At 45.3% G+C, this 18,347-nt stretch overlaps 1 protein-coding gene across 5 annotated transcripts in view; it reads left to right on the top strand.

Annotated features, from left to right (window-relative positions):
• Window positions 1-18,347, top strand: part of LOC110485109 (inactive rhomboid protein 2) — a 51,040-nt gene that overhangs the window by 20,766 nt on the left and 11,927 nt on the right. The window contains exons 4-13 of one of the 5 annotated variants that reach the window (XR_016485811.1): window positions 62-216; window positions 698-902; window positions 4,801-5,013; window positions 6,084-6,212; window positions 13,914-14,014; window positions 15,018-15,230; window positions 15,428-15,539; window positions 15,712-15,786; window positions 16,117-16,183; window positions 18,073-18,234. Coding sequence is in view for 2 of the 5 variants with exons in the window: in XM_036940624.2 (XP_036796519.2) it covers window positions 62-216; window positions 698-902; window positions 4,801-5,013; window positions 6,084-6,212; window positions 13,914-14,014; window positions 15,018-15,230; window positions 15,428-15,539; window positions 15,712-15,786; window positions 18,073-18,234 (1,365 nt within the window). In the remaining 3 variants the exon portion in view is untranslated. Of the gene's footprint in view, window positions 1-61; window positions 217-697; window positions 903-4,800; window positions 5,014-6,083; window positions 6,213-13,913; window positions 14,015-15,017; window positions 15,231-15,427; window positions 15,787-16,116; window positions 16,184-18,072; window positions 18,235-18,347 lie in introns of all 5 variants that reach the window. The other 4 variants (XR_016485812.1, XR_016485810.1, XM_090196012.1 and 1 more) reach the window with 4 other exon arrangements.

Here is an 18,347-nt window from a genome sequence, read left to right as displayed (position 1 = left end):
AATACTCAGTAGGCCTACCTGTATACTGACTCTCTGCTCTTTCCCCTGTCCCTCTGTCCAGCCCCTGCGTTCGTCCCTGAAGAAGAGTGAGAGCCTGCAGCAGGCCAGTCCTCTGTCTGACAGTGGTACTGATGGTGGTGGTGGAGGAGGTCACAGTGTTGGGGACAGGAGGGCAGCCTTTCACAGACAGAACTCCCTGTCTCAGAGCATACGCAAGTAAGTGGGGGGCGGGGAGAGGGAGAAGCGGGAAGAGAGAGGGAAGAAATAAAGGGAGGAAGAAACTAATGGAGGGCCGAAGGTAAAGCTGAAAGGGTGTATAGAGGGAAGAGGGCAAAAAGAAAGGGGAGGTACTGTATGAGAAGGGGTTGGGGTGGTGGAAAGAGGCTGTAGATGGATAGAGCGAGAAACGGAAGGGAAAGAGAGAGAAAAGACAGTGGGAGAATCGCACTTGCATGCTCTTCGCATCCTCTCTCCTTCTCAAACCCCATTGGAAAAGAAGGTCAGAGGGGAGGGACCTCTGTCTTTCTCATCCAATGGGTTTTGAGAATGGGGGAGGGGGGCATATAACGGGGGACTTCCTTTTCTGACTGTTTGGAATGTTGGACATAATCAAGTTGTACTCTCTGTTATTATTCTCTCCTATTCCCCCCCATTCCCGCTCTTCCAATACCTTGTCTCTCCCTCCCCCTCCTGCCAGGGGTACAGCCCAAGCTACAGCCCAGGCAGCAGGTTGGTTCGGGGTGGGGGAGGACTGTGAGACCAAGCAGCAGCTATGGCAGAAGAAGAGCCTGCGCCACTGCAGCCAGCGCTACGGCAAGCTCAAGGCCCAGTACAGAGAGCCGGAGCTCCCCATCAGCATGGACCAGGGCCTGGACTCACCCGCCGCAAACAAGATGCCCAAGGTAGGCTCCTAGCCCCTAGGTCTGACAGAACCGGGTCGGTACATTCGGGAAGTATTCAGACCCCTTGACTTGTTCCACATTTTGTTACGTTACAGCCTTATTCTGAAACGGATTCAACTGAGGTTTTTAGACATTTTTGCAAATGTATTAAACATGAAAAAAAAAACATTTAATATCACATTGTACATAAGTATTCAGACCCTTTACTCAGTACTTTGTTGAAGCACCTTTGGCAGCACGCTCTGGAGCAGGTTTTCATCAAGGATCTCTGTACTTTGTGCCGTTCATCTTTCCCTCGATCCTGACAAGTCTCCCAGTCCCTGCCACTGAAAAACATCCCCACAACATGATGCTGCCACCACCATGCTTCACCGTAGGGATGGTGCCAGGTTTCCTCCAGACGTGACACTTGACATTCAGGCCAAAGAGTTCAATCTTGGTTTCATCAGACCAGAGAATCTTGTTTCTCATGGTCTGAGAGTCTTTAGGTTCCTTTTGGCAAACTTCAAGCGGGCTCACATGTGCTTTTTACTGAGGAGTGGCTTCCGTCTGGCCACTCTGCCATAAAGGCCTGATTGGTGGAGAGCTGGACAGATAGTTGTCCTTCTGGAAGGTTCTCCCATCTCCACAGAGGAACTCTGGAGCTCTGTCAGAGTGACCATTGGGTTCTTGGTCACCTCCCTGACCAAGGCCCTTCTCCCCCAATTGCTCAGTTTGGCCTGGCTGCCAGTTCTAGGAAGAGTCTTGGGGGTTCCAAACTTGGAGGCCACTGTGTTCTTCGGGACTGTCAATATTGCAGAAATGTTGTGGTACCCTTCCCCAGATCTGTGCCTCAACACAATACTGTCTCGGAGCTCTACGGACAATTCCTTCGACCTCATGGGTTGGTTTTTGCTCTGACATGCATTGTCAACTGTGGGACCTTAAATAGACAAGTGTGTGCCTTTCCAAATCATGTCCAATCAATTGAATTTACCACAGGTGGACTCCAATCGAGTTGTAGAAGCATCTCAAGGATGATCAATGGAAACAGGATGCACCTGAGCTCAATATCGATATCTCATAGCAAAGGGTCTGAATACTTATGTGAAGTTATTTCTGATTTTAACTTTTAATACTTTTGCAAAAGTTTCTAAAAACCTGTTTTGACTTTGTCATTATGGGGTATTGTGTGTAGATTGATTGAGGGGAAACTTTTATTTAATCCATTTTAGAATAAGGCTGTAACGAAAAACGTCAAGTGGTCTGAATGCTTTCTGAATGCACTGTATTAGCAGTGCCCAGGGAGCGAGGGATAGGGACTGTTTGTCGACGGGGCCACTGTATTTGTTGCACATTCAAATCAACTTTACTTAACAAGACGCTATCGTCACCTGTCTCGGTGTCCGACGTCCGATTCCAATCGACTTTTGGACCTCTACTCAGAATGGAGAGATCACAGAGAGTAGGTGGCGGTAGTGCCACTCAAGGGGAAGTGAAGTGCACCCCCTGCCTGCCCTAAACAATGCAGAGCGGGGCGCCGTGTTGACAGGAGGCAGGCTTACATCTGAGCCACAACCAGACGCGGTGCCTTTGTTAGTTCCCACACACTCCGCTCTCCTCCACCGACCCCAACACACTCCGCTCTCCTCCACCGACTCCAACACACTCCGCTCTCCTCCACCGACTCCAACACACTCCGCTCTCTTCCACTGACTCCAACACACTCCGCTCTCCTCCACCGACTCCAACACACTCCGCTCTCCTCCACCGACTCCAACACACTCCCCTCTCCTCCACCGACTCCAACACACTCCCCTCTCCTCCACCGACTCAACACACTCCGCTCTCCTCCACCGACTCCAACACACTCCGCTCTCCTCCACTGACTCCAACACACTCCGCTCTCCTCCACCGACTCCAACACACTCCGCTCTCCTCCACTGACTCCAACACACTCCGCTCTCCTCCACTGACTCCAACACACTCCGCTCTCCTCCACCGAATCCAACACACTCCCCTCTCCTCCACCGACTCCAACACACTCTGCTCTCCTCCACTGACTCCAACACACTCCGCTCTCCTCCACCGACTCCAACACACTCCGCTCTCCTCCACTGACTCCAACACACTCCGCTCTCCTCCACTGACTCCAACACACTCCGCTCTCCTCCACCGACTCCAACACACTCCCCTCTCCTCCACCGACTCCAACACACTCTGCTCTCCTCCACTGACTCCAACACACTCCGCTCTCCTCCACCGACTCCAACACACTCCGCTCTCCTCCACCGACTCCAACACACTCCGCTCTCCTCCACCGACTCCAACACACTCCCCTCTCCTCCACCGACTCCAACACACTCCGCTCTCCTCCACTGACTCAACACACTCCGCTCTCCTCCACTGACTCCAACACACTCCGCTCTCCTCCACTGACTCCAACACACTCCGCTCTCCTCCACTGACTCCAACACGCTCCGCTCTCCTCCACTGACTCCAACACGCTCCGCTCTCCTCCACCGACTCCAACACACTCCGCTCTCCTCCACCGACTCCAACACACTCCCCTCTCCTCCACCGACTCCAACACACTCCGCTCTCCTCCACTGACTCCAACACACTCCGCTCTCCTCCACCGACTCCAACACACTCCGCTCTCCTCCACTGACTCCAACACACTCCGCTCTCCTCCACTGACTCCAACACACTCCGCTCTCCTCCACCGACTCCAACACACTCCCCTCTCCTCCACCAACTCCAACACACTCTGCTCTCCTCCACTGACTCCAACACACTCCGCTCTCCTCCACCGACTCCAACACACTCCGCTCTCCTCCACCGACTCCAACACACTCCGCTCTCCTCCACCGACTCAACACACTCCGCTCTCCTCCACCGACTCCAACACACTCCGCTCTCCTTCACCGACTCCAACACACTCCGCTCTCCTCCACTGACTCCAACACACTCCGCTCTCCTCCACCGACTCCAACACACTCCGCTCTCCTCCACTGACTCCAACACACTCCGCTCTCCTCCACTGACTCCAACACACTCCCCTCTCCTCCACCGACTCCAACACACTCCGCTCTCCTCCACTGACTCCAACACACTCTGCTCTCCTCCACCGACTCCAACACACTCCGCTCTCCTCCACCGACTCCAACACACTCCGCTCTCCTCCACCGACTCCAACACACTCCGCTCTCCTCCACCGACTCCAACACACCCATTCGCCCCTGGCTGCTTATTCGTCTCCAACTCTCTCTCTCTCTCTCTCTCTCTCTGTCTCTCTCCTTCTGTCTCTCACTCTCTGCCCCCTTATTTCTGTCTGTCCCTCTTTCTCTCCTTCTGTCTCTCTCCTTCTGTCTGTCTCTGCCTCTCTCCTTCTGTCTCTCACTCTCTGCCCCCTTATTTCTGTCTGTCCCTCTCTCTCTCTCTCTCTCTCCCAATCTCTCTCTTTTTGTTCATCTTTCTCCTCTGCTCTCTGTCAACACCTATGAAGACCCGGGTCTTCATAGACTTCATAACGAGTGTCTACGCTCACGCTGACTGGCACCTCTGCACACAGACGCGAACACACACGCACACACAGACGCACACTCAGAACACTCCTAGTAGATGGATTATGGATGTGTGAATGTCATTGTGCCATCAGTAACGCTTTCATGTGGAGCCGTCAGTGTAGTTCTGTGTCAGCTCCTGTGGAGCGCAATGTTGTCATGATTTAATTTCCTCCAGCTAGCTTAAATGTCCCCTCCTTCAGGATTTCAGCATTACAATGTAGCTTTTTTTTGTGTGTGATGAAGCTAACGATGTCACAGTTAATTGGTTTATTTATTTGATTATTTCTGTTTAATCAGCGTGAACGTACCCTGTCTGTCTGCTTCTATTTCACCCCCCCCCCCCCCCGCAGATTGTGGACCCCCTAGCTCGGGGGCGTGCGTTCCGTTACCCGGATGAGACGGACCGACCTCCCCGTACCCCCCACACGGGACCCGTCACCCCGGGGTTTACCTCCCTCTCCTCCTTCACCTCCCAGCGCTCCGGGGGCTACGCCCGTTTGCCCCAACGGAAGAGGGAGTCTGTCGCCCGCATGAGTATACGAGCAGCATCCAACCTCCTCAGGGTGAGCGGGCACGGGGGGGGGGGGTTAGGTGAAGTGTGGGTGGGGTTTCCTCTCCAACCTGATCATCACTGGGGATCGTTAGAGGAAACTAGACTACCTTTTGAGTGTACATTCCAAAGTATGTGTGTGCGTGTGTGTTGCTATTGAGCGAAATACAGATGAATGCTTGATGGTGTTGTGTATCTACGTCCCTGACATAAATACAGATGAATGCTTGATGGTGTTGTGTATCTACGTCCCTGACATAAATACAGATGAATGCTTGATGGTGTTGTGTATCTACGTCCCTGACATAAATACAGATGAATGCTTGATGGTGTTGTGTATCTACGTCCCTGACATAAATACAGATGAATGCTTGATGGTGTTGTGTATCTACGTCCCTGACATAAATACAGATGAATGCTTGATGGTGTTGTGTATCTACGTCCCTGACATAAATACAGATGAATGCTTGATGGTGTTGTGTATCTACGTCCCTGACATAAATACAGATGAATGCTTGATGGTGTTGTGTATCTACGTCCCTGACATAAATACAGATGAATGCTTGATGGTGTTGTGTATCTACGTCCCTGACATAAATACAGATGAATGCTTGATGGTGTTGTGTATCTACGTCCCTGACATAAATACAGATGAATGCTTGATGGTGTTGTGTATCTACGTCCCTGACATAAATACAGATGAATGCTTGATGGTGTTGTGTATCTACGTCCCTGACATAAATACAGATGAATGCTTGATGGTGTTGTGTATCTACGTCCCTGACATAAATACAGATGAATGCTTGATGGTGTTGTGTATCTACGTCCCTGACATAAATACAGATGAATGCTTGATGGTGTTGTGTATCTACGTCCCTGACATAAATACAGATGAATGCTTGATGGTGTTGTGTATCTACGTCCCTGACATAAATACAGATTTGTTTTGTTGCTTAAAAGACCGCTCTGTTGATCTGTGGATGTTGCACTCTACTTCAGTCATATTTGAGTTGAGTTGTCTCTCTCCACGTGCCAGTCTTCGATGTTGTCCCACATAACGTCCAGGTTGTGTGTGTGGTTCAGGGTCGTTCAGGTCTAGTGGGCTCCCAGACCGGTCGTAGTTTCCCCCGGCGGAGCTTCGCCCGGCCCAGCTGGCTGGAGGAGGACACCGTGGACTCTGCAGACACTCACGGGTCCGTCTTCTTCAGCAAGGTAATGGTGCTCTGTCTACCTTTTCTCTCTGTGTCCTTCTCTTGCTTTCTCCGTCGCTCTTTCGGTTTGTCTGTCTCTCCGTGTGCCTCGGCCTCTCTTTTCTCTCTCTCTCTCTCTCTCTCTCTCTCTCTCTCTCTCTCTCCTTTCGCTGCCGCCATCTGCGTGTTTTTGTTTGTATGTGTTCTGTCTCATCTATTTCTCACACTTTTCACCTCTCTCTTCTATATGTCTCTCTCTGTCTCTTCTATATGTCTCTCTCTGTCTCTTCTATATGTCTCTCTCTGTCTCTTCTATATGTCTCTCTCTGTCTCTTCTATATGTCTCTCTCTGTCTCTTCTATATGTCTCTTCTATATGTCTCTCTCTGTCTCTTCTATATGTCTCTTCTATATGTCTCTCTCTGTCTCTTCTATATGTCTCTTCTATATGTCTCTCTCTGTCTCTTCTATATGTCTCCTCTATATGTCTCTCTCTGTCTCTTCTATATGTCTCTCTCTGTCTCTTCTATATGTCTTTTCTATATGTCTCTCTCTGTCTCTTCTATATGTCTCTCTCTGTCTCTTCTATATGTCTCTCTCTGTCTCTTCTATATGTCTCCTCTATATGTCTCTCTCTGTCTCTTCTATATGTCTCTCTCTGTCTCTTCTATATGTCTCTCTCTGTCTCTTCTATATGTCTCTCTCTGTCTCTTCTATATGTCTCTCTCTGTCTCTTCTATATGTCTCTCTCTGTCTCTTCTATATGTCTCTTCTATATGTCTCTCTCTCTCTCTTCTATATGTCTCTCTCTGTCTCTTCTATATGTCTCTTCTATATGTCTCTCTCTGTCTCTTCTATATATCTCTTCTATATGTCTCTCTCTGTCTCTTCTATATGTCTCCTCTATATGTCTCTCTCTGTCTCTTCTATATGTCTCTCTCTCTGTCTCTTCTATAAGTCTCTCTCTGTCTCTTCTATATGTCTTTTCTATATGTCTCTGTCTCTTCTATATGTCTCTCTCTGTCTCTTCTATATGTCTCTCTCTGTCTCTTCTATATGTCTCTCTCTGTCTCTTCTATGTCTCCATCTTTTCAACTCTCTCTCTTCTATATGTATCTGTTTCTCTCTTCTATATGTATCTGTCTCTCTCTTCTATATGTACCTGTCTCTCTCTTCTATATGTACCTGTCTCTCTCTTCTATATGTATCTGTCTCTATCTTCTATATGTATCTGTCTGTCTCTTCTATATGTATCTGTCTCTCTCTTCTATATGTATCTGTCTCTCTCTTCTATATGTATCTGTCTCTCTCTTCTATATGTATCTGTCTCTCTCTTCTATATGTCTCTTCTATATGTCTCTCTCTGTCTCTTCTATATGTCTCTCTCTGTCTCTTCTATGTCTCCATCTTTTCAACTCTCTCTCTTCTATATGTATCTGTTTCTCTCTTCTATATGTATCTGTCTCTCTCTTCTATATGTATCTGTCTCTCTCTTCTATATGTCTCTTCTATATGTCTCTGTCTGTCTCTTCTATATGTATCTGTCTCTCTCTCTTCTATATGTATCTGTCTCTCTCTTCTATATGTATCTGTCTCTCTCTTCTATATGTCTCTTCTATATGTCTCTGTCTGTCTCTTCTATATGTATCTGTCTCTCTCTCTTCTATATGTATCTGTCTCTCTCTTCTATATGTATCTGTCTCTCTCTTCTATATGTTTCTTCTATATGTCTCTCTCTGTCTCTTCTATATGTCTCTCTCTGTCTCTTCTATATGTCTCTCTCTGTCTCTTCTATATGTTTCTTCTATATGTCTCTCTCTGTCTCTTCTATATGTCTCTCTCTGTCTCTCTCTTCTATATGTATCTGTCTCTCTCTGTCTCTTCTATATGTATCTGTCTCTCTCTGTCTCTTCTATATGTTTCTTCTATATGTATCTCTCTGTCTCTTCTATATGTCTCTGTCTGTCTCTTCTATATGTATCTGTCTCTCTCTCTTCTATATGTATCTGTCTCTCTCTTCTATATGTATCTGTCTCTCTCTTCTATATGTATCTGTCTCTCTCTTCTATATGTATCTGTCTCTCTCTTCTATATGTCTCTCTCTGTCTCTTCTATATGTATCTGTCTCTCTCTGTCTCTTCTATATGTTTCTTCTATATGTATCTCTCTGTCTCTTCTATATGTCTCTGTCTGTCTCTTCTATATGTATCTGTCTCTCTCTCTTCTATATGTATCTGTCTCTCTCTTCTATATGTATCTGTCTCTCTCTTCTATATGTATCTGTCTCTCTCTTCTATATGTCTCTCTCTGTCTCTTCTATATGTCTCTCTCTGTCTCTTCTATATGTCTCTCTCTGTCTCTTCTATATGTTTCTTCTATATGTCTCTCTCTGTCTCTTCTATATGTCTCTGTCTGTCTCTTCTATATGTATCTGTCTCTCTCTCTTCTATATGTATCTGTCTCTCTCTTCTATATGTATCTGTCTCTCTCTTCTATATGTATCTGTCTCTCTCTTCTATATGTATCTGTCGCTCTCTTCTATATGTATCTGTCTCTCTCTTCTATATGTATCTGTCTCTCTCTTCTATATGTCTCTCTCTGTCTCTTCTATATGTCTCTCTCTGTCTCTTCTATATGTCTCTCTCTGTCTCTTCTATATGTCTCTCTCTGTCTCTTCTATATGTTTCTTCTATATGTCTCTCTCTGTCTCTTCTATATGTCTCTCTCTGTCTCTTCTATATGTCTCTCTCTGTCTCTTCTATATGTCTCTCTCTGTCTCTTCTATATGTATCTCTCTGTCTCTTCTATATGTCTCTGTCTGTCTCTTCTATATGTCTCTGTCTGTCTCTTCTATATGTCTCTCTCTCTCTCTTCTATATGTATCTGTCTCTCTCTTCTATATGTATCTGTCTCTCTCTTCTATATGTATCTGTCTCTCTCTTCTATATGTATCTGTCTCTCTCTTCTATATGTGTCTCTCTGTCTCTTCTATATGTATCTGTCTCTCTCTCTTCTATATGTATCTGTCTCTCTCTTCTATATGTATCTGTCTCTCTCTTCTATATGTATCTGTCTCTCTCTTCTATATGTCTCTCTCTGTCTCTTCTATATGTTTCTTCTATATGTCTCTCTCTGTCTCTTCTATATGTCTCCTCTATATGTCTCTCTCTGTCTCTTCTATATGTCTCTCTCTGTCTCTTCTATATGTCTCTCTTTGTCTCTTCTATGTCTCCATCTTTTCACCTCTCTCTCTTCTATATGTATCTGTCTCTCTCTTCTATATGTATCTGTTGCTTCTATATGTCTCTCTCTGTCTCTTCTATATGTATCTCTCTGTCTTTTCTATATGTATCTGTCTGGCTCTTCTACATGTATCTGTCTGTCTCTTCTATATGTATCTGTCTCTCTCTTCTATATGTATCTGTCTCTCTCTTCTATATGTATCTGTCTCTCTCTTCTATATGTATCTGTCTCTCTCTTCTATATGTCTCTCTCTGTCTCTTCTATATGTCTCTCTCTGTCTCTTCTATATGTCTTTTCTATATGTCTCTGTCTCTTCTATATGTCTCTCTCTGTCTCTTCTATATGTCTATCTCTGTCTCTTCTATATGTCTCCTCTATATGTCTCTCTCTGTCTCTTCTATATGTCTCTCTCTGTCTCTTCTATATGTCTCTCTCTGTCTCTTCTATGTCTCCATCTTTTCAACTCTCTCTCTTCTATATGTATCTGTTTCTCTCTTCTATATGTATCTGTCTCTCTCTTCTATATGTACCTGTCTCTCTCTTCTATATGTATCTGTCTGTCTCTTCTATATGTATCTGTCTCTCTCTTCTATATGTATCTGTCTCTCTCTTCTATATGTATCTGTCTCTCTCTTCTATATGTATCTGTCTCTCTCTTCTATATGTCTCTTCTATATGTCTCTCTCTGTCTCTTCTATATGTCTCTCTCTGTCTCTTCTATGTCTCCATCTTTTCAACTCTCTCTCTTCTATATGTATCTGTTTCTCTCTTCTATATGTATCTGTCTCTCTCTTCTATATGTATCTGTCTCTCTCTTCTATATGTCTCTTCTATATGTCTCTGTCTGTCTCTTCTATATGTATCTGTCTCTCTCTCTTCTATATGTATCTGTCTCTCTCTTCTATATGTATCTGTCTCTCTCTTCTATATGTTTCTTCTATATGTCTCTCTCTGTCTCTTCTATATGTCTCTCTCTGTCTCTTCTATATGTCTCTCTCTGTCTCTTCTATATGTTTCTTCTATATGTCTCTCTCTGTCTCTTCTATATGTCTCTCTCTGTCTCTCTCTTCTATATGTATCTGTCTCTCTCTGTCTCTTCTATATGTATCTGTCTCTCTCTGTCTCTTCTATATGTTTCTTCTATATGTATCTCTCTGTCTCTTCTATATGTCTCTGTCTGTCTCTTCTATATGTATCTGTCTCTCTCTCTTCTATATGTATCTGTCTCTCTCTTCTATATGTATCTGTCTCTCTCTTCTATATGTATCTGTCTCTCTCTTCTATATGTATCTGTCTCTCTCTTCTATATGTCTCTCTCTGTCTCTTCTATATGTATCTGTCTCTCTCTGTCTCTTCTATATGTTTCTTCTATATGTATCTCTCTGTCTCTTCTATATGTCTCTGTCTGTCTCTTCTATATGTATCTGTCTCTCTCTCTTCTATATGTATCTGTCTCTCTCTTCTATATGTATCTGTCTCTCTCTTCTATATGTATCTGTCTCTCTCTTCTATATGTCTCTCTCTGTCTCTTCTATATGTCTCTCTCTGTCTCTTCTATATGTCTCTCTCTGTCTCTTCTATATGTTTCTTCTATATGTCTCTCTCTGTCTCTTCTATATGTCTCTGTCTGTCTCTTCTATATGTATCTGTCTCTCTCTCTTCTATATGTATCTGTCTCTCTCTTCTATATGTATCTGTCTCTCTCTTCTATATGTATCTGTCTCTCTCTTCTATATGTATCTGTCTCTCTCTTCTATATGTATCTGTCTCTCTCTTCTATATGTCTCTCTCTGTCTCTTCTATATGTCTCTCTCTGTCTCTTCTATATGTCTCTCTCTGTCTCTTCTATATGTCTCTCTCTGTCTCTTCTATATGTTTCTTCTATATGTCTCTCTCTGTCTCTTCTATATGTCTCTCTCTGTCTCTTCTATATGTCTCTCTCTGTCTCTTCTATATGTCTCTCTCTGTCTCTTCTATATGTATCTCTCTGTCTCTTCTATATGTCTCTGTCTGTCTCTTCTATATGTATCTGTCTGTCTCTTCTATATGTCTCTCTCTCTCTCTTCTATATGTATCTGTCTCTCTCTTCTATATGTATCTGTCTCTCTCTTCTATATGTATCTGTCTCTCTCTTCTATATGTATCTGTCTCTCTCTTCTATATGTCTCTCTCTGTCTCTTCTATATGTATCTGTCTCTCTCTCTTCTATATGTATCTGTCTCTCTCTTCTATATGTATCTGTCTCTCTCTTCTATATGTATCTGTCTCTCTCTTCTATATGTCTCTCTCTGTCTCTTCTATATGTTTCTTCTATATGTCTCTCTCTGTCTCTTCTATATGTCTCCTCTATATGTCTCTCTCTGTCTCTTCTATATGTCTCTCTCTGTCTCTTCTATATGTCTCTCTCTGTCTCTTCTATGTCTCCATCTTTTCACCTCTCTCTCCTATATGTATCTGTCTCTCTCTTCTATATGTATCTGTTGCTTCTATATGTCTCTCTCTGTCTCTTCTATATGTATCTCTCTGTCTTTTCTATATGTATCTGTCTGGCTCTTCTACATGTATCTGTCTGTCTCTTCTATATGTGTCTGTCTCTCTCTTCTATATGTATCTGTCTCTCCTATATATACCTGTCTCTCTCTTCTATATGTATCTGTCTCTCTCTTCTATATGTCTCTTCTATATGTCTCTCTCTGTCTCTTCTATATGTATCTGTCTCTCTCTTCTATATGTATCTGTCTCTCTCTTCTATATGTCTCTTCTATATGTCTCTCTCTGTCTCTTCTATATGTATCTGTCTCTCTCTTCTATATGTATCTGTCTCTCTCTTCTATATGTCTCTTCTATATGTCTCTCTCTGTCTCTTCTATATGTATGTATCTGTCTCTCTCTTCTATATGTATGTATCTGTCTCTCTCTTCTATATGTATCTGTCTCTCTTTTCTATATGTATCTGTCTCTCTCTTCTATATGTCTCTCTGTCTCTTCTATGTCTCTGTCTGTCTCTTCTATATGTATCTGTCTGTCTCTTCTATATGTCTCTCTGTCTCTTATATGTCTCTGTCTGTCTCTTCTATATGTATCTGTCTCTCTCTTCTATATGTATCTGTCTGTCTCTTCTATATGTATCTGTCTCTCTGTTCTATATGTATCTGTTGCTTCTATATGTCTCTCTCTGTCTCTTCTATATGTCTCTCTCTGTCTTTTCTAAATGTATCTGTCTGTCTCTTCTACATGTATCTGTCTGTCTCTTCTATGTCTCTGTCTGTCTCTTCTATATGTATATGTCTGTCTCTTCTATATGTATCTGTCTGTCTCTTCTATATGTATCTGTCTGTCTCTTCTATATGTACCTGTCTGTCTCTTCTACATGTATCTGTCTGTCTCTTCTATGTCTCTGTCTGTCTCTTCTATATGTATCTGTCTGTCTCTTCTATATGTATCTGTCTGTCTCTTCTATATGTATCTCTCTGTCTCTTCTATATGTATCTGTCTGTCTCTTCTATATGTACCTGTCTGTCTCTTCTATATGTACCTGTCTGTCTCTTCTATATGTACCTGTCTCTCTCTTCTATATGTATCTGTCTCTCTCTTCTATATGTATCTGTCCATCTCTTCTATATGTCTCTCTCTGTCTCTTCTAAATGTCTCTTCTATATGTCTCTCTCTGTCTCTTCTATATGTCTCTCTCTGTCTCTTCTATATATATATCTCTCTCTCTTCTATATGTCTCTCTCTGTCTCTTCAAATGTGTATTCTATATGTCTCTCTCTGTCTCTTCTATATGTCTCTTCTATATGTCTCTCTCTGTCTCTTCTATATGTCTCCGTCTTTTCCCCTCTCTCTCTCTTTCTGGCTCTTCTATATGTCTCTTCTATATGTCTCTCTCTGTCTCTTCTATGTCTCTCTCTGTCTCTTCTATATGTCTCCGTCTTTCCCCTCTCACTCTCTTTCTGTCTCTTCTATATGTCTCTGTATGTGCTCTGTGTTCCAGGCGAAAGCAGTCAGTCTCAGTTTAGCCACTGTGCTAGATCACACAGATGAGATAATTAACACAATGTCAAGTGGCTATTCTGGGTCTCCTCCTCTCTCCTCCAGCAGCCTGTATGTGCTACCAGATAAATCACAGTCCATCCCTCAAAGTAAGGGAGCGGCTTGTTGGATGTACCGTTGGCGTGAGAGAGATGGAGGGATATAGTCTGGAGAGATGTATGGGCTGGTGAGGGCTATGTGGATAGTAGGTTAAGAAAGCCAGATCCTGTACTGTTGGTGTGAGACGTGTGCGATGGAGTGTGTAGTGATTTTACATGGACTGGCAGGAGGGGGACGATGGTGTGCAGGGGAGGACAGCAGACGGAATGGTTAGTGCAGAATGGTGGATGGCATTTTCTACGTTAAGACAGTTGAAAAGAGATCTCTGTGGGCCTCTCAATAACATTCTCCCCACGTCAACTCTCTCTCTCTCTCTCTCTCTCTCTCAGATGGATGCCCATGAGGAGTTGTACTCCATGGCTGATGATGTGTTCGAGTCGCCCCCTATGTCGGCTTCCTACGGAGACCACCATGAGCCCTACCAGAGCCTGTAAGTAGCCTTCATTAGAGGGATGGGACGTAGATTGATGAAGTCTCGTTGGCTTCTGCACTATTTGACTTTAAGTTTGTCTTTCTCTCCTCCACTCTTTCAACTTTTCCCTTCGCCTCATGTCTCTGTTTCTCTCTCTCTCTCTCTCTCTCTCTTTCTCTCTCTCACTCTCGCTCTCTGTGCGTCTCCCTCTCTCCCCCTGTCTGTCTCTCTCCCTGTGTCTCTGTGTGCGTTTCGCTCTCTCCCTGTGTCTGTCTTGTCTCTCTCCCTGTGTCTGTCTTGTCTCTCTCCCTGTGTCTGTCTCTCTCTCTGTGTCTGTCTTGTCTCTCTATCCCTGTGTCTGTCTCTCTCCCTGTGTCTGTCTCTCTCCCTGTGTCTGTCTCTCTCCCTGTGTCTGTCTCTCTCCCTGTGTCTGTCTCTCTCCCTGTGTCTGTCTCTCTCCCTGTGTCTGTCTCTCTCCCTGTGTCTGTTTCTCTCTCTGTGTCTGTCTCTCTCCCTGTGTCTGTCTCTCTCCCTGTGTCTGTCTCTCTCCCTGTGTCTGTCTTGTCTCTCTCCCTGTGTCTGTCTCTCTCTCTGTGTCTGTCTTGTCTCTCTATCCCTGTGTCTGTCTCTCTCCCTGTGTCTGTCTCTCTCCCTGTGTCTGTCTCTCTCCCTGTGTCTGTCTCTCTCCCTGTGTCTGTCTCTCTCCCTGTGTCTGTCTCTCTCCTTGTGTCTGTTTCTCTCTCTGTGTCTGTCTCTCTCCCTGTGTCTGTCTCTCTCCCTGTGTCTGTCTCTCTCTCTCCCTGTGTCTGTCTCTCTCTCTCTCTGTGTCTGTCTCTCTCCCTGTGTCTGTCTCTCTCCCTGTGTCTGTCTTGTCTCTCTCCCTGTCTCTCTCCCTGTGTCTGTCTTGTCTCTCTCTCTCTGTCTCTCTCCCTGTGTTTGTCTCTCTCCCTGTGTCTGTCTCTCTCCCTGTGTCTCTGTGTGTGTGTGTCTCTGTCTCTCTGTGTGTGTGTGTGTGTCCCAGTAGGGACGTGTCTAAAACCCCCACCATGCATATTGAGAAGGCCGGGTCGCAGCAGCGAGGGCGTCGTATCGCCTCCCAGGTCAAGCACTTTGCCTTTGACAAGCCCAAGCGGCAGTACGGCATGGGCGTGGTGGGTAAGTGGCTCAACCGTCACTACCGCCGCAGCATCAGCAGCCAGGTGCAGAAACAGCTGGACGACTTCAGCAGCCACAGGTGAGGAGGGAAGGGAATATGCACAGTACTTTCATACACACACACAGTCCACACCTAGTACTTCACATTTAGTGGGCATTCATTCATCTTTGAGAACCACATACGTGATTTTCGCTCTGCGGTGATATCGCTGTGTACATTTTTCAAGTGATCCAATTCGAATGAGTAAAACGACCCTGCTGTGTCGTCTCCCTCAGACCGTACTTCACCTACTGGATCACCTTTGTCCACGTGGTCATCACCATCCTGGCCTGTGCTACCTATGGCTTTGCCCCTGTGGGGTTCACCCAACACTCCACCTCTGAACTGGTGAGGAAGTCCCATAGGGCCAAGGCAACGGGAACCCCTAATAGGATCCAAAATGGCTTCTGTAATCCAGTGGTTTCTATGGTGGCTTCTGGCATAACTCTTTTGATCCACAATGGCTACCTTTTCAGTGATCTATTGCGCCGTCTCTCCTCTTCTTGGTCTCCCTCCACAGGTGTTGAAGAACAAAGGCATCTATGAGAGTGTCAAGTTCATCCAGCAGGAGAACTTCTGGATCGGCCCCGGCTCTGTGAGTCACTGCTCTTCTATCGCACATGTCATACATACTGAATGTCTCTATAGTCTTACATGTAGGGTCATAGGGAAAGGCTTATAGGTGCACATACCGTAGGCTTATGCTATATTAACACACACACACACACACACACACACACACACACACACACACATACATACCGTAGGCTTATTCTATAATAACACGCACGCACGCACACACACACACACACACACACACACCGTAGGCTTATGCTATAATAACACACACACACACACACTGTGATCTCCTCACTAAGTACCCATATCTGAATCTGATGGCCTACGTCTGCTGTGGTGTTGGTAGGTGCTCGGTGGCAGACGCACTTAGGCTTCAACAGGACACGCTAAAGAAGTTCTGGACTGACTCACGGGTACTTATTAACTAGTTATTTACTCACTTACTGCAGTGTACTTACTAGTGTGCCCTTCTGACTGGACTAGTGCGCCTTCTGACTGGACTAGTGTGCCTTCTGACTGTACTAGTGTGCCTTCTGACTGGACTAGTGTGCCTTCTGACTGTACTAGTGTGCCTTCTGACTGGACTAGTGTGCCTTCTGACTGTACTAGTGCGCCTTCTGACTGTACTAGTGTGCCTTCTGACTGACTGTACTAGTGTGCCTTCTGACTGGACTAGTGTGCCTTCTGACTGTACTAGTGCGCCTTCTGACTGTACTAGTGCGCCTCTGACTGTACTAGTGCGCCTTCTGACTGTACTAGTGTGCCTTCTGACTGTACTAGTGCGCCTTCTGACTGTACTAGTGCGCCTTCTGACTGTACTAGTGTGCCTTCTGACTGTACTAGTGTGCCTTCTGACTGTACTAGTGCGCCTTCTGACTACTAGTGCGCCTTCTGACTGTACTAGTGCGCCTTCTGACTGTACTAGTGTGCCTTCTGACTGGACTAGTGCGCCTTCTGACTGGACTAGTGCGCCTTCTGACTGTACTAGTGCGCCTTCTGACTGTACTAGTGTGCCTTCTGACTGTACTAGTGTGCCTTCTGACTGGACTAGTGTGCCTTCTGACTGACTGTACTAGTGTGCCTTCTGACTGTACTAGTGTGCCTTCTGACTGTACTAGTGTGCCTTCTGACTGTACTAGTGTGCCTTCTGACTGTACTAGTGTGCCTTCTGACTGTACTAGTGTGCCTTCTGACTGACTGTACTAGTGTGCCTTCTGACTGTACTAGTGTGCCTTCTGACTGTACTAGTGTGCCTTCTGACTGACTGTACTAGTGTGCCTTCTGACTGTACTAGTGTGCCTTCTGACTGGACTAGTGCGCCTTCTGACTGTACTAGTGCGCCTTCTGACTGTATTAAAGTACTTTCTGAATGTACTAATGTGCCTTTTGACTGTATTAAAGTACTTTCTGACTGTACTAAAGTACTTTCTGACTGTTCCAAGGGACTTTCTGAGTCATTCACACTTACTGACTTCATTTTGCCTCGAGAAACTTCACACTTGTCAGGTTCATATTCACTTCGACAGTAATACAGAATGTTCATTACAGAGAATGTGGTGGGCTGACCGTCAGTAACCCATGTTACAGTTTATGTTCTATGTAGGGTGTCAGGTGAAAAAGTGGGTGTTTTCTGATCAAGTAAGACGATGGCTCCACCACATCATCCCACATAGGCCACAGTATGACGAGTGTAAAGGGTCCCACACGACTAGTGGGTGGCTATAGCTCAAATAACTGTAGATGTGGTTTTGGTGGAAAACGATCTTTGTCTGTTCTGTACTGTGATGCACTAGGTACTACCTTTTTGTATGGTTGACTATCAAAATAGGATCCCTTGACTACTTACAATACAGGAAAGAGGTCTAACGACCAGCTAAAACAAAGGCTAGGCCAGTAAGCCTAACTCTTTTTTCGGGAGGTCTGGTTCTTAGTTAGTAGGTTAACTGTGCTGGGGTTGCCAGGTTAGGTTAACTGTGCTGGGGTTGCCAGGTTAGGTTAACTGTGCTGGGGTTGCCAGGTTAGGTTAACTGTGCTGGGGTTGCCAGGTTAGGTTAACTGTGCTGGGGTTGCCAGGTTAGGTTAACTGTGCTGGGGTTGCCAGGTTAGGTTAACTGTGCTGGGGTTGCCAGGTTAGGTTAACTGTGCTGGGGTTGCCAGGTTAGACTAACTGTGCTGGGGTTGCCAGGTTAGATGAACTGTGCAGGGGTTGCCAGGTTAGGTGAACTATTTTTGGTTGCTATGTCAATTATGTGTCAGGTTGCCAGATTAACAGTGTATTCCTGTATTCTATCCCCCCTCACAGGAGGACCTAATCCACCTTGGAGCCAAGTTCTCCCCGTGTATCCGCAAGGACAGCCAGATAGTCAGTCTCATCCAGAAAGCCAAGGACCAGGAGAGAGAGTCAGGCTGCTGTGTACAGAACGACAACTCAGGCTGTGTCCAGACCCTCAGCAACGACTGCTCGGTACGCAAACACACGTACGCAGTAGGCTCACATGCATATGTATTATTGTAGGCCCACACAAGTACTGTAGACCCACACACATACACACAAACCACTACTGTACTCCCACTTAC

The sequence above is a fragment of the Oncorhynchus mykiss genome, chromosome 13 (assembly GCF_057628025.1).
Source record: "Oncorhynchus mykiss isolate SJ-2025 chromosome 13, ASM5762802v1, whole genome shotgun sequence".
NCBI classification, from domain to species: domain Eukaryota; kingdom Metazoa; phylum Chordata; class Actinopteri; order Salmoniformes; family Salmonidae; genus Oncorhynchus; species Oncorhynchus mykiss.
This window is presented reverse-complemented; position numbering and strand designations above follow the sequence as displayed.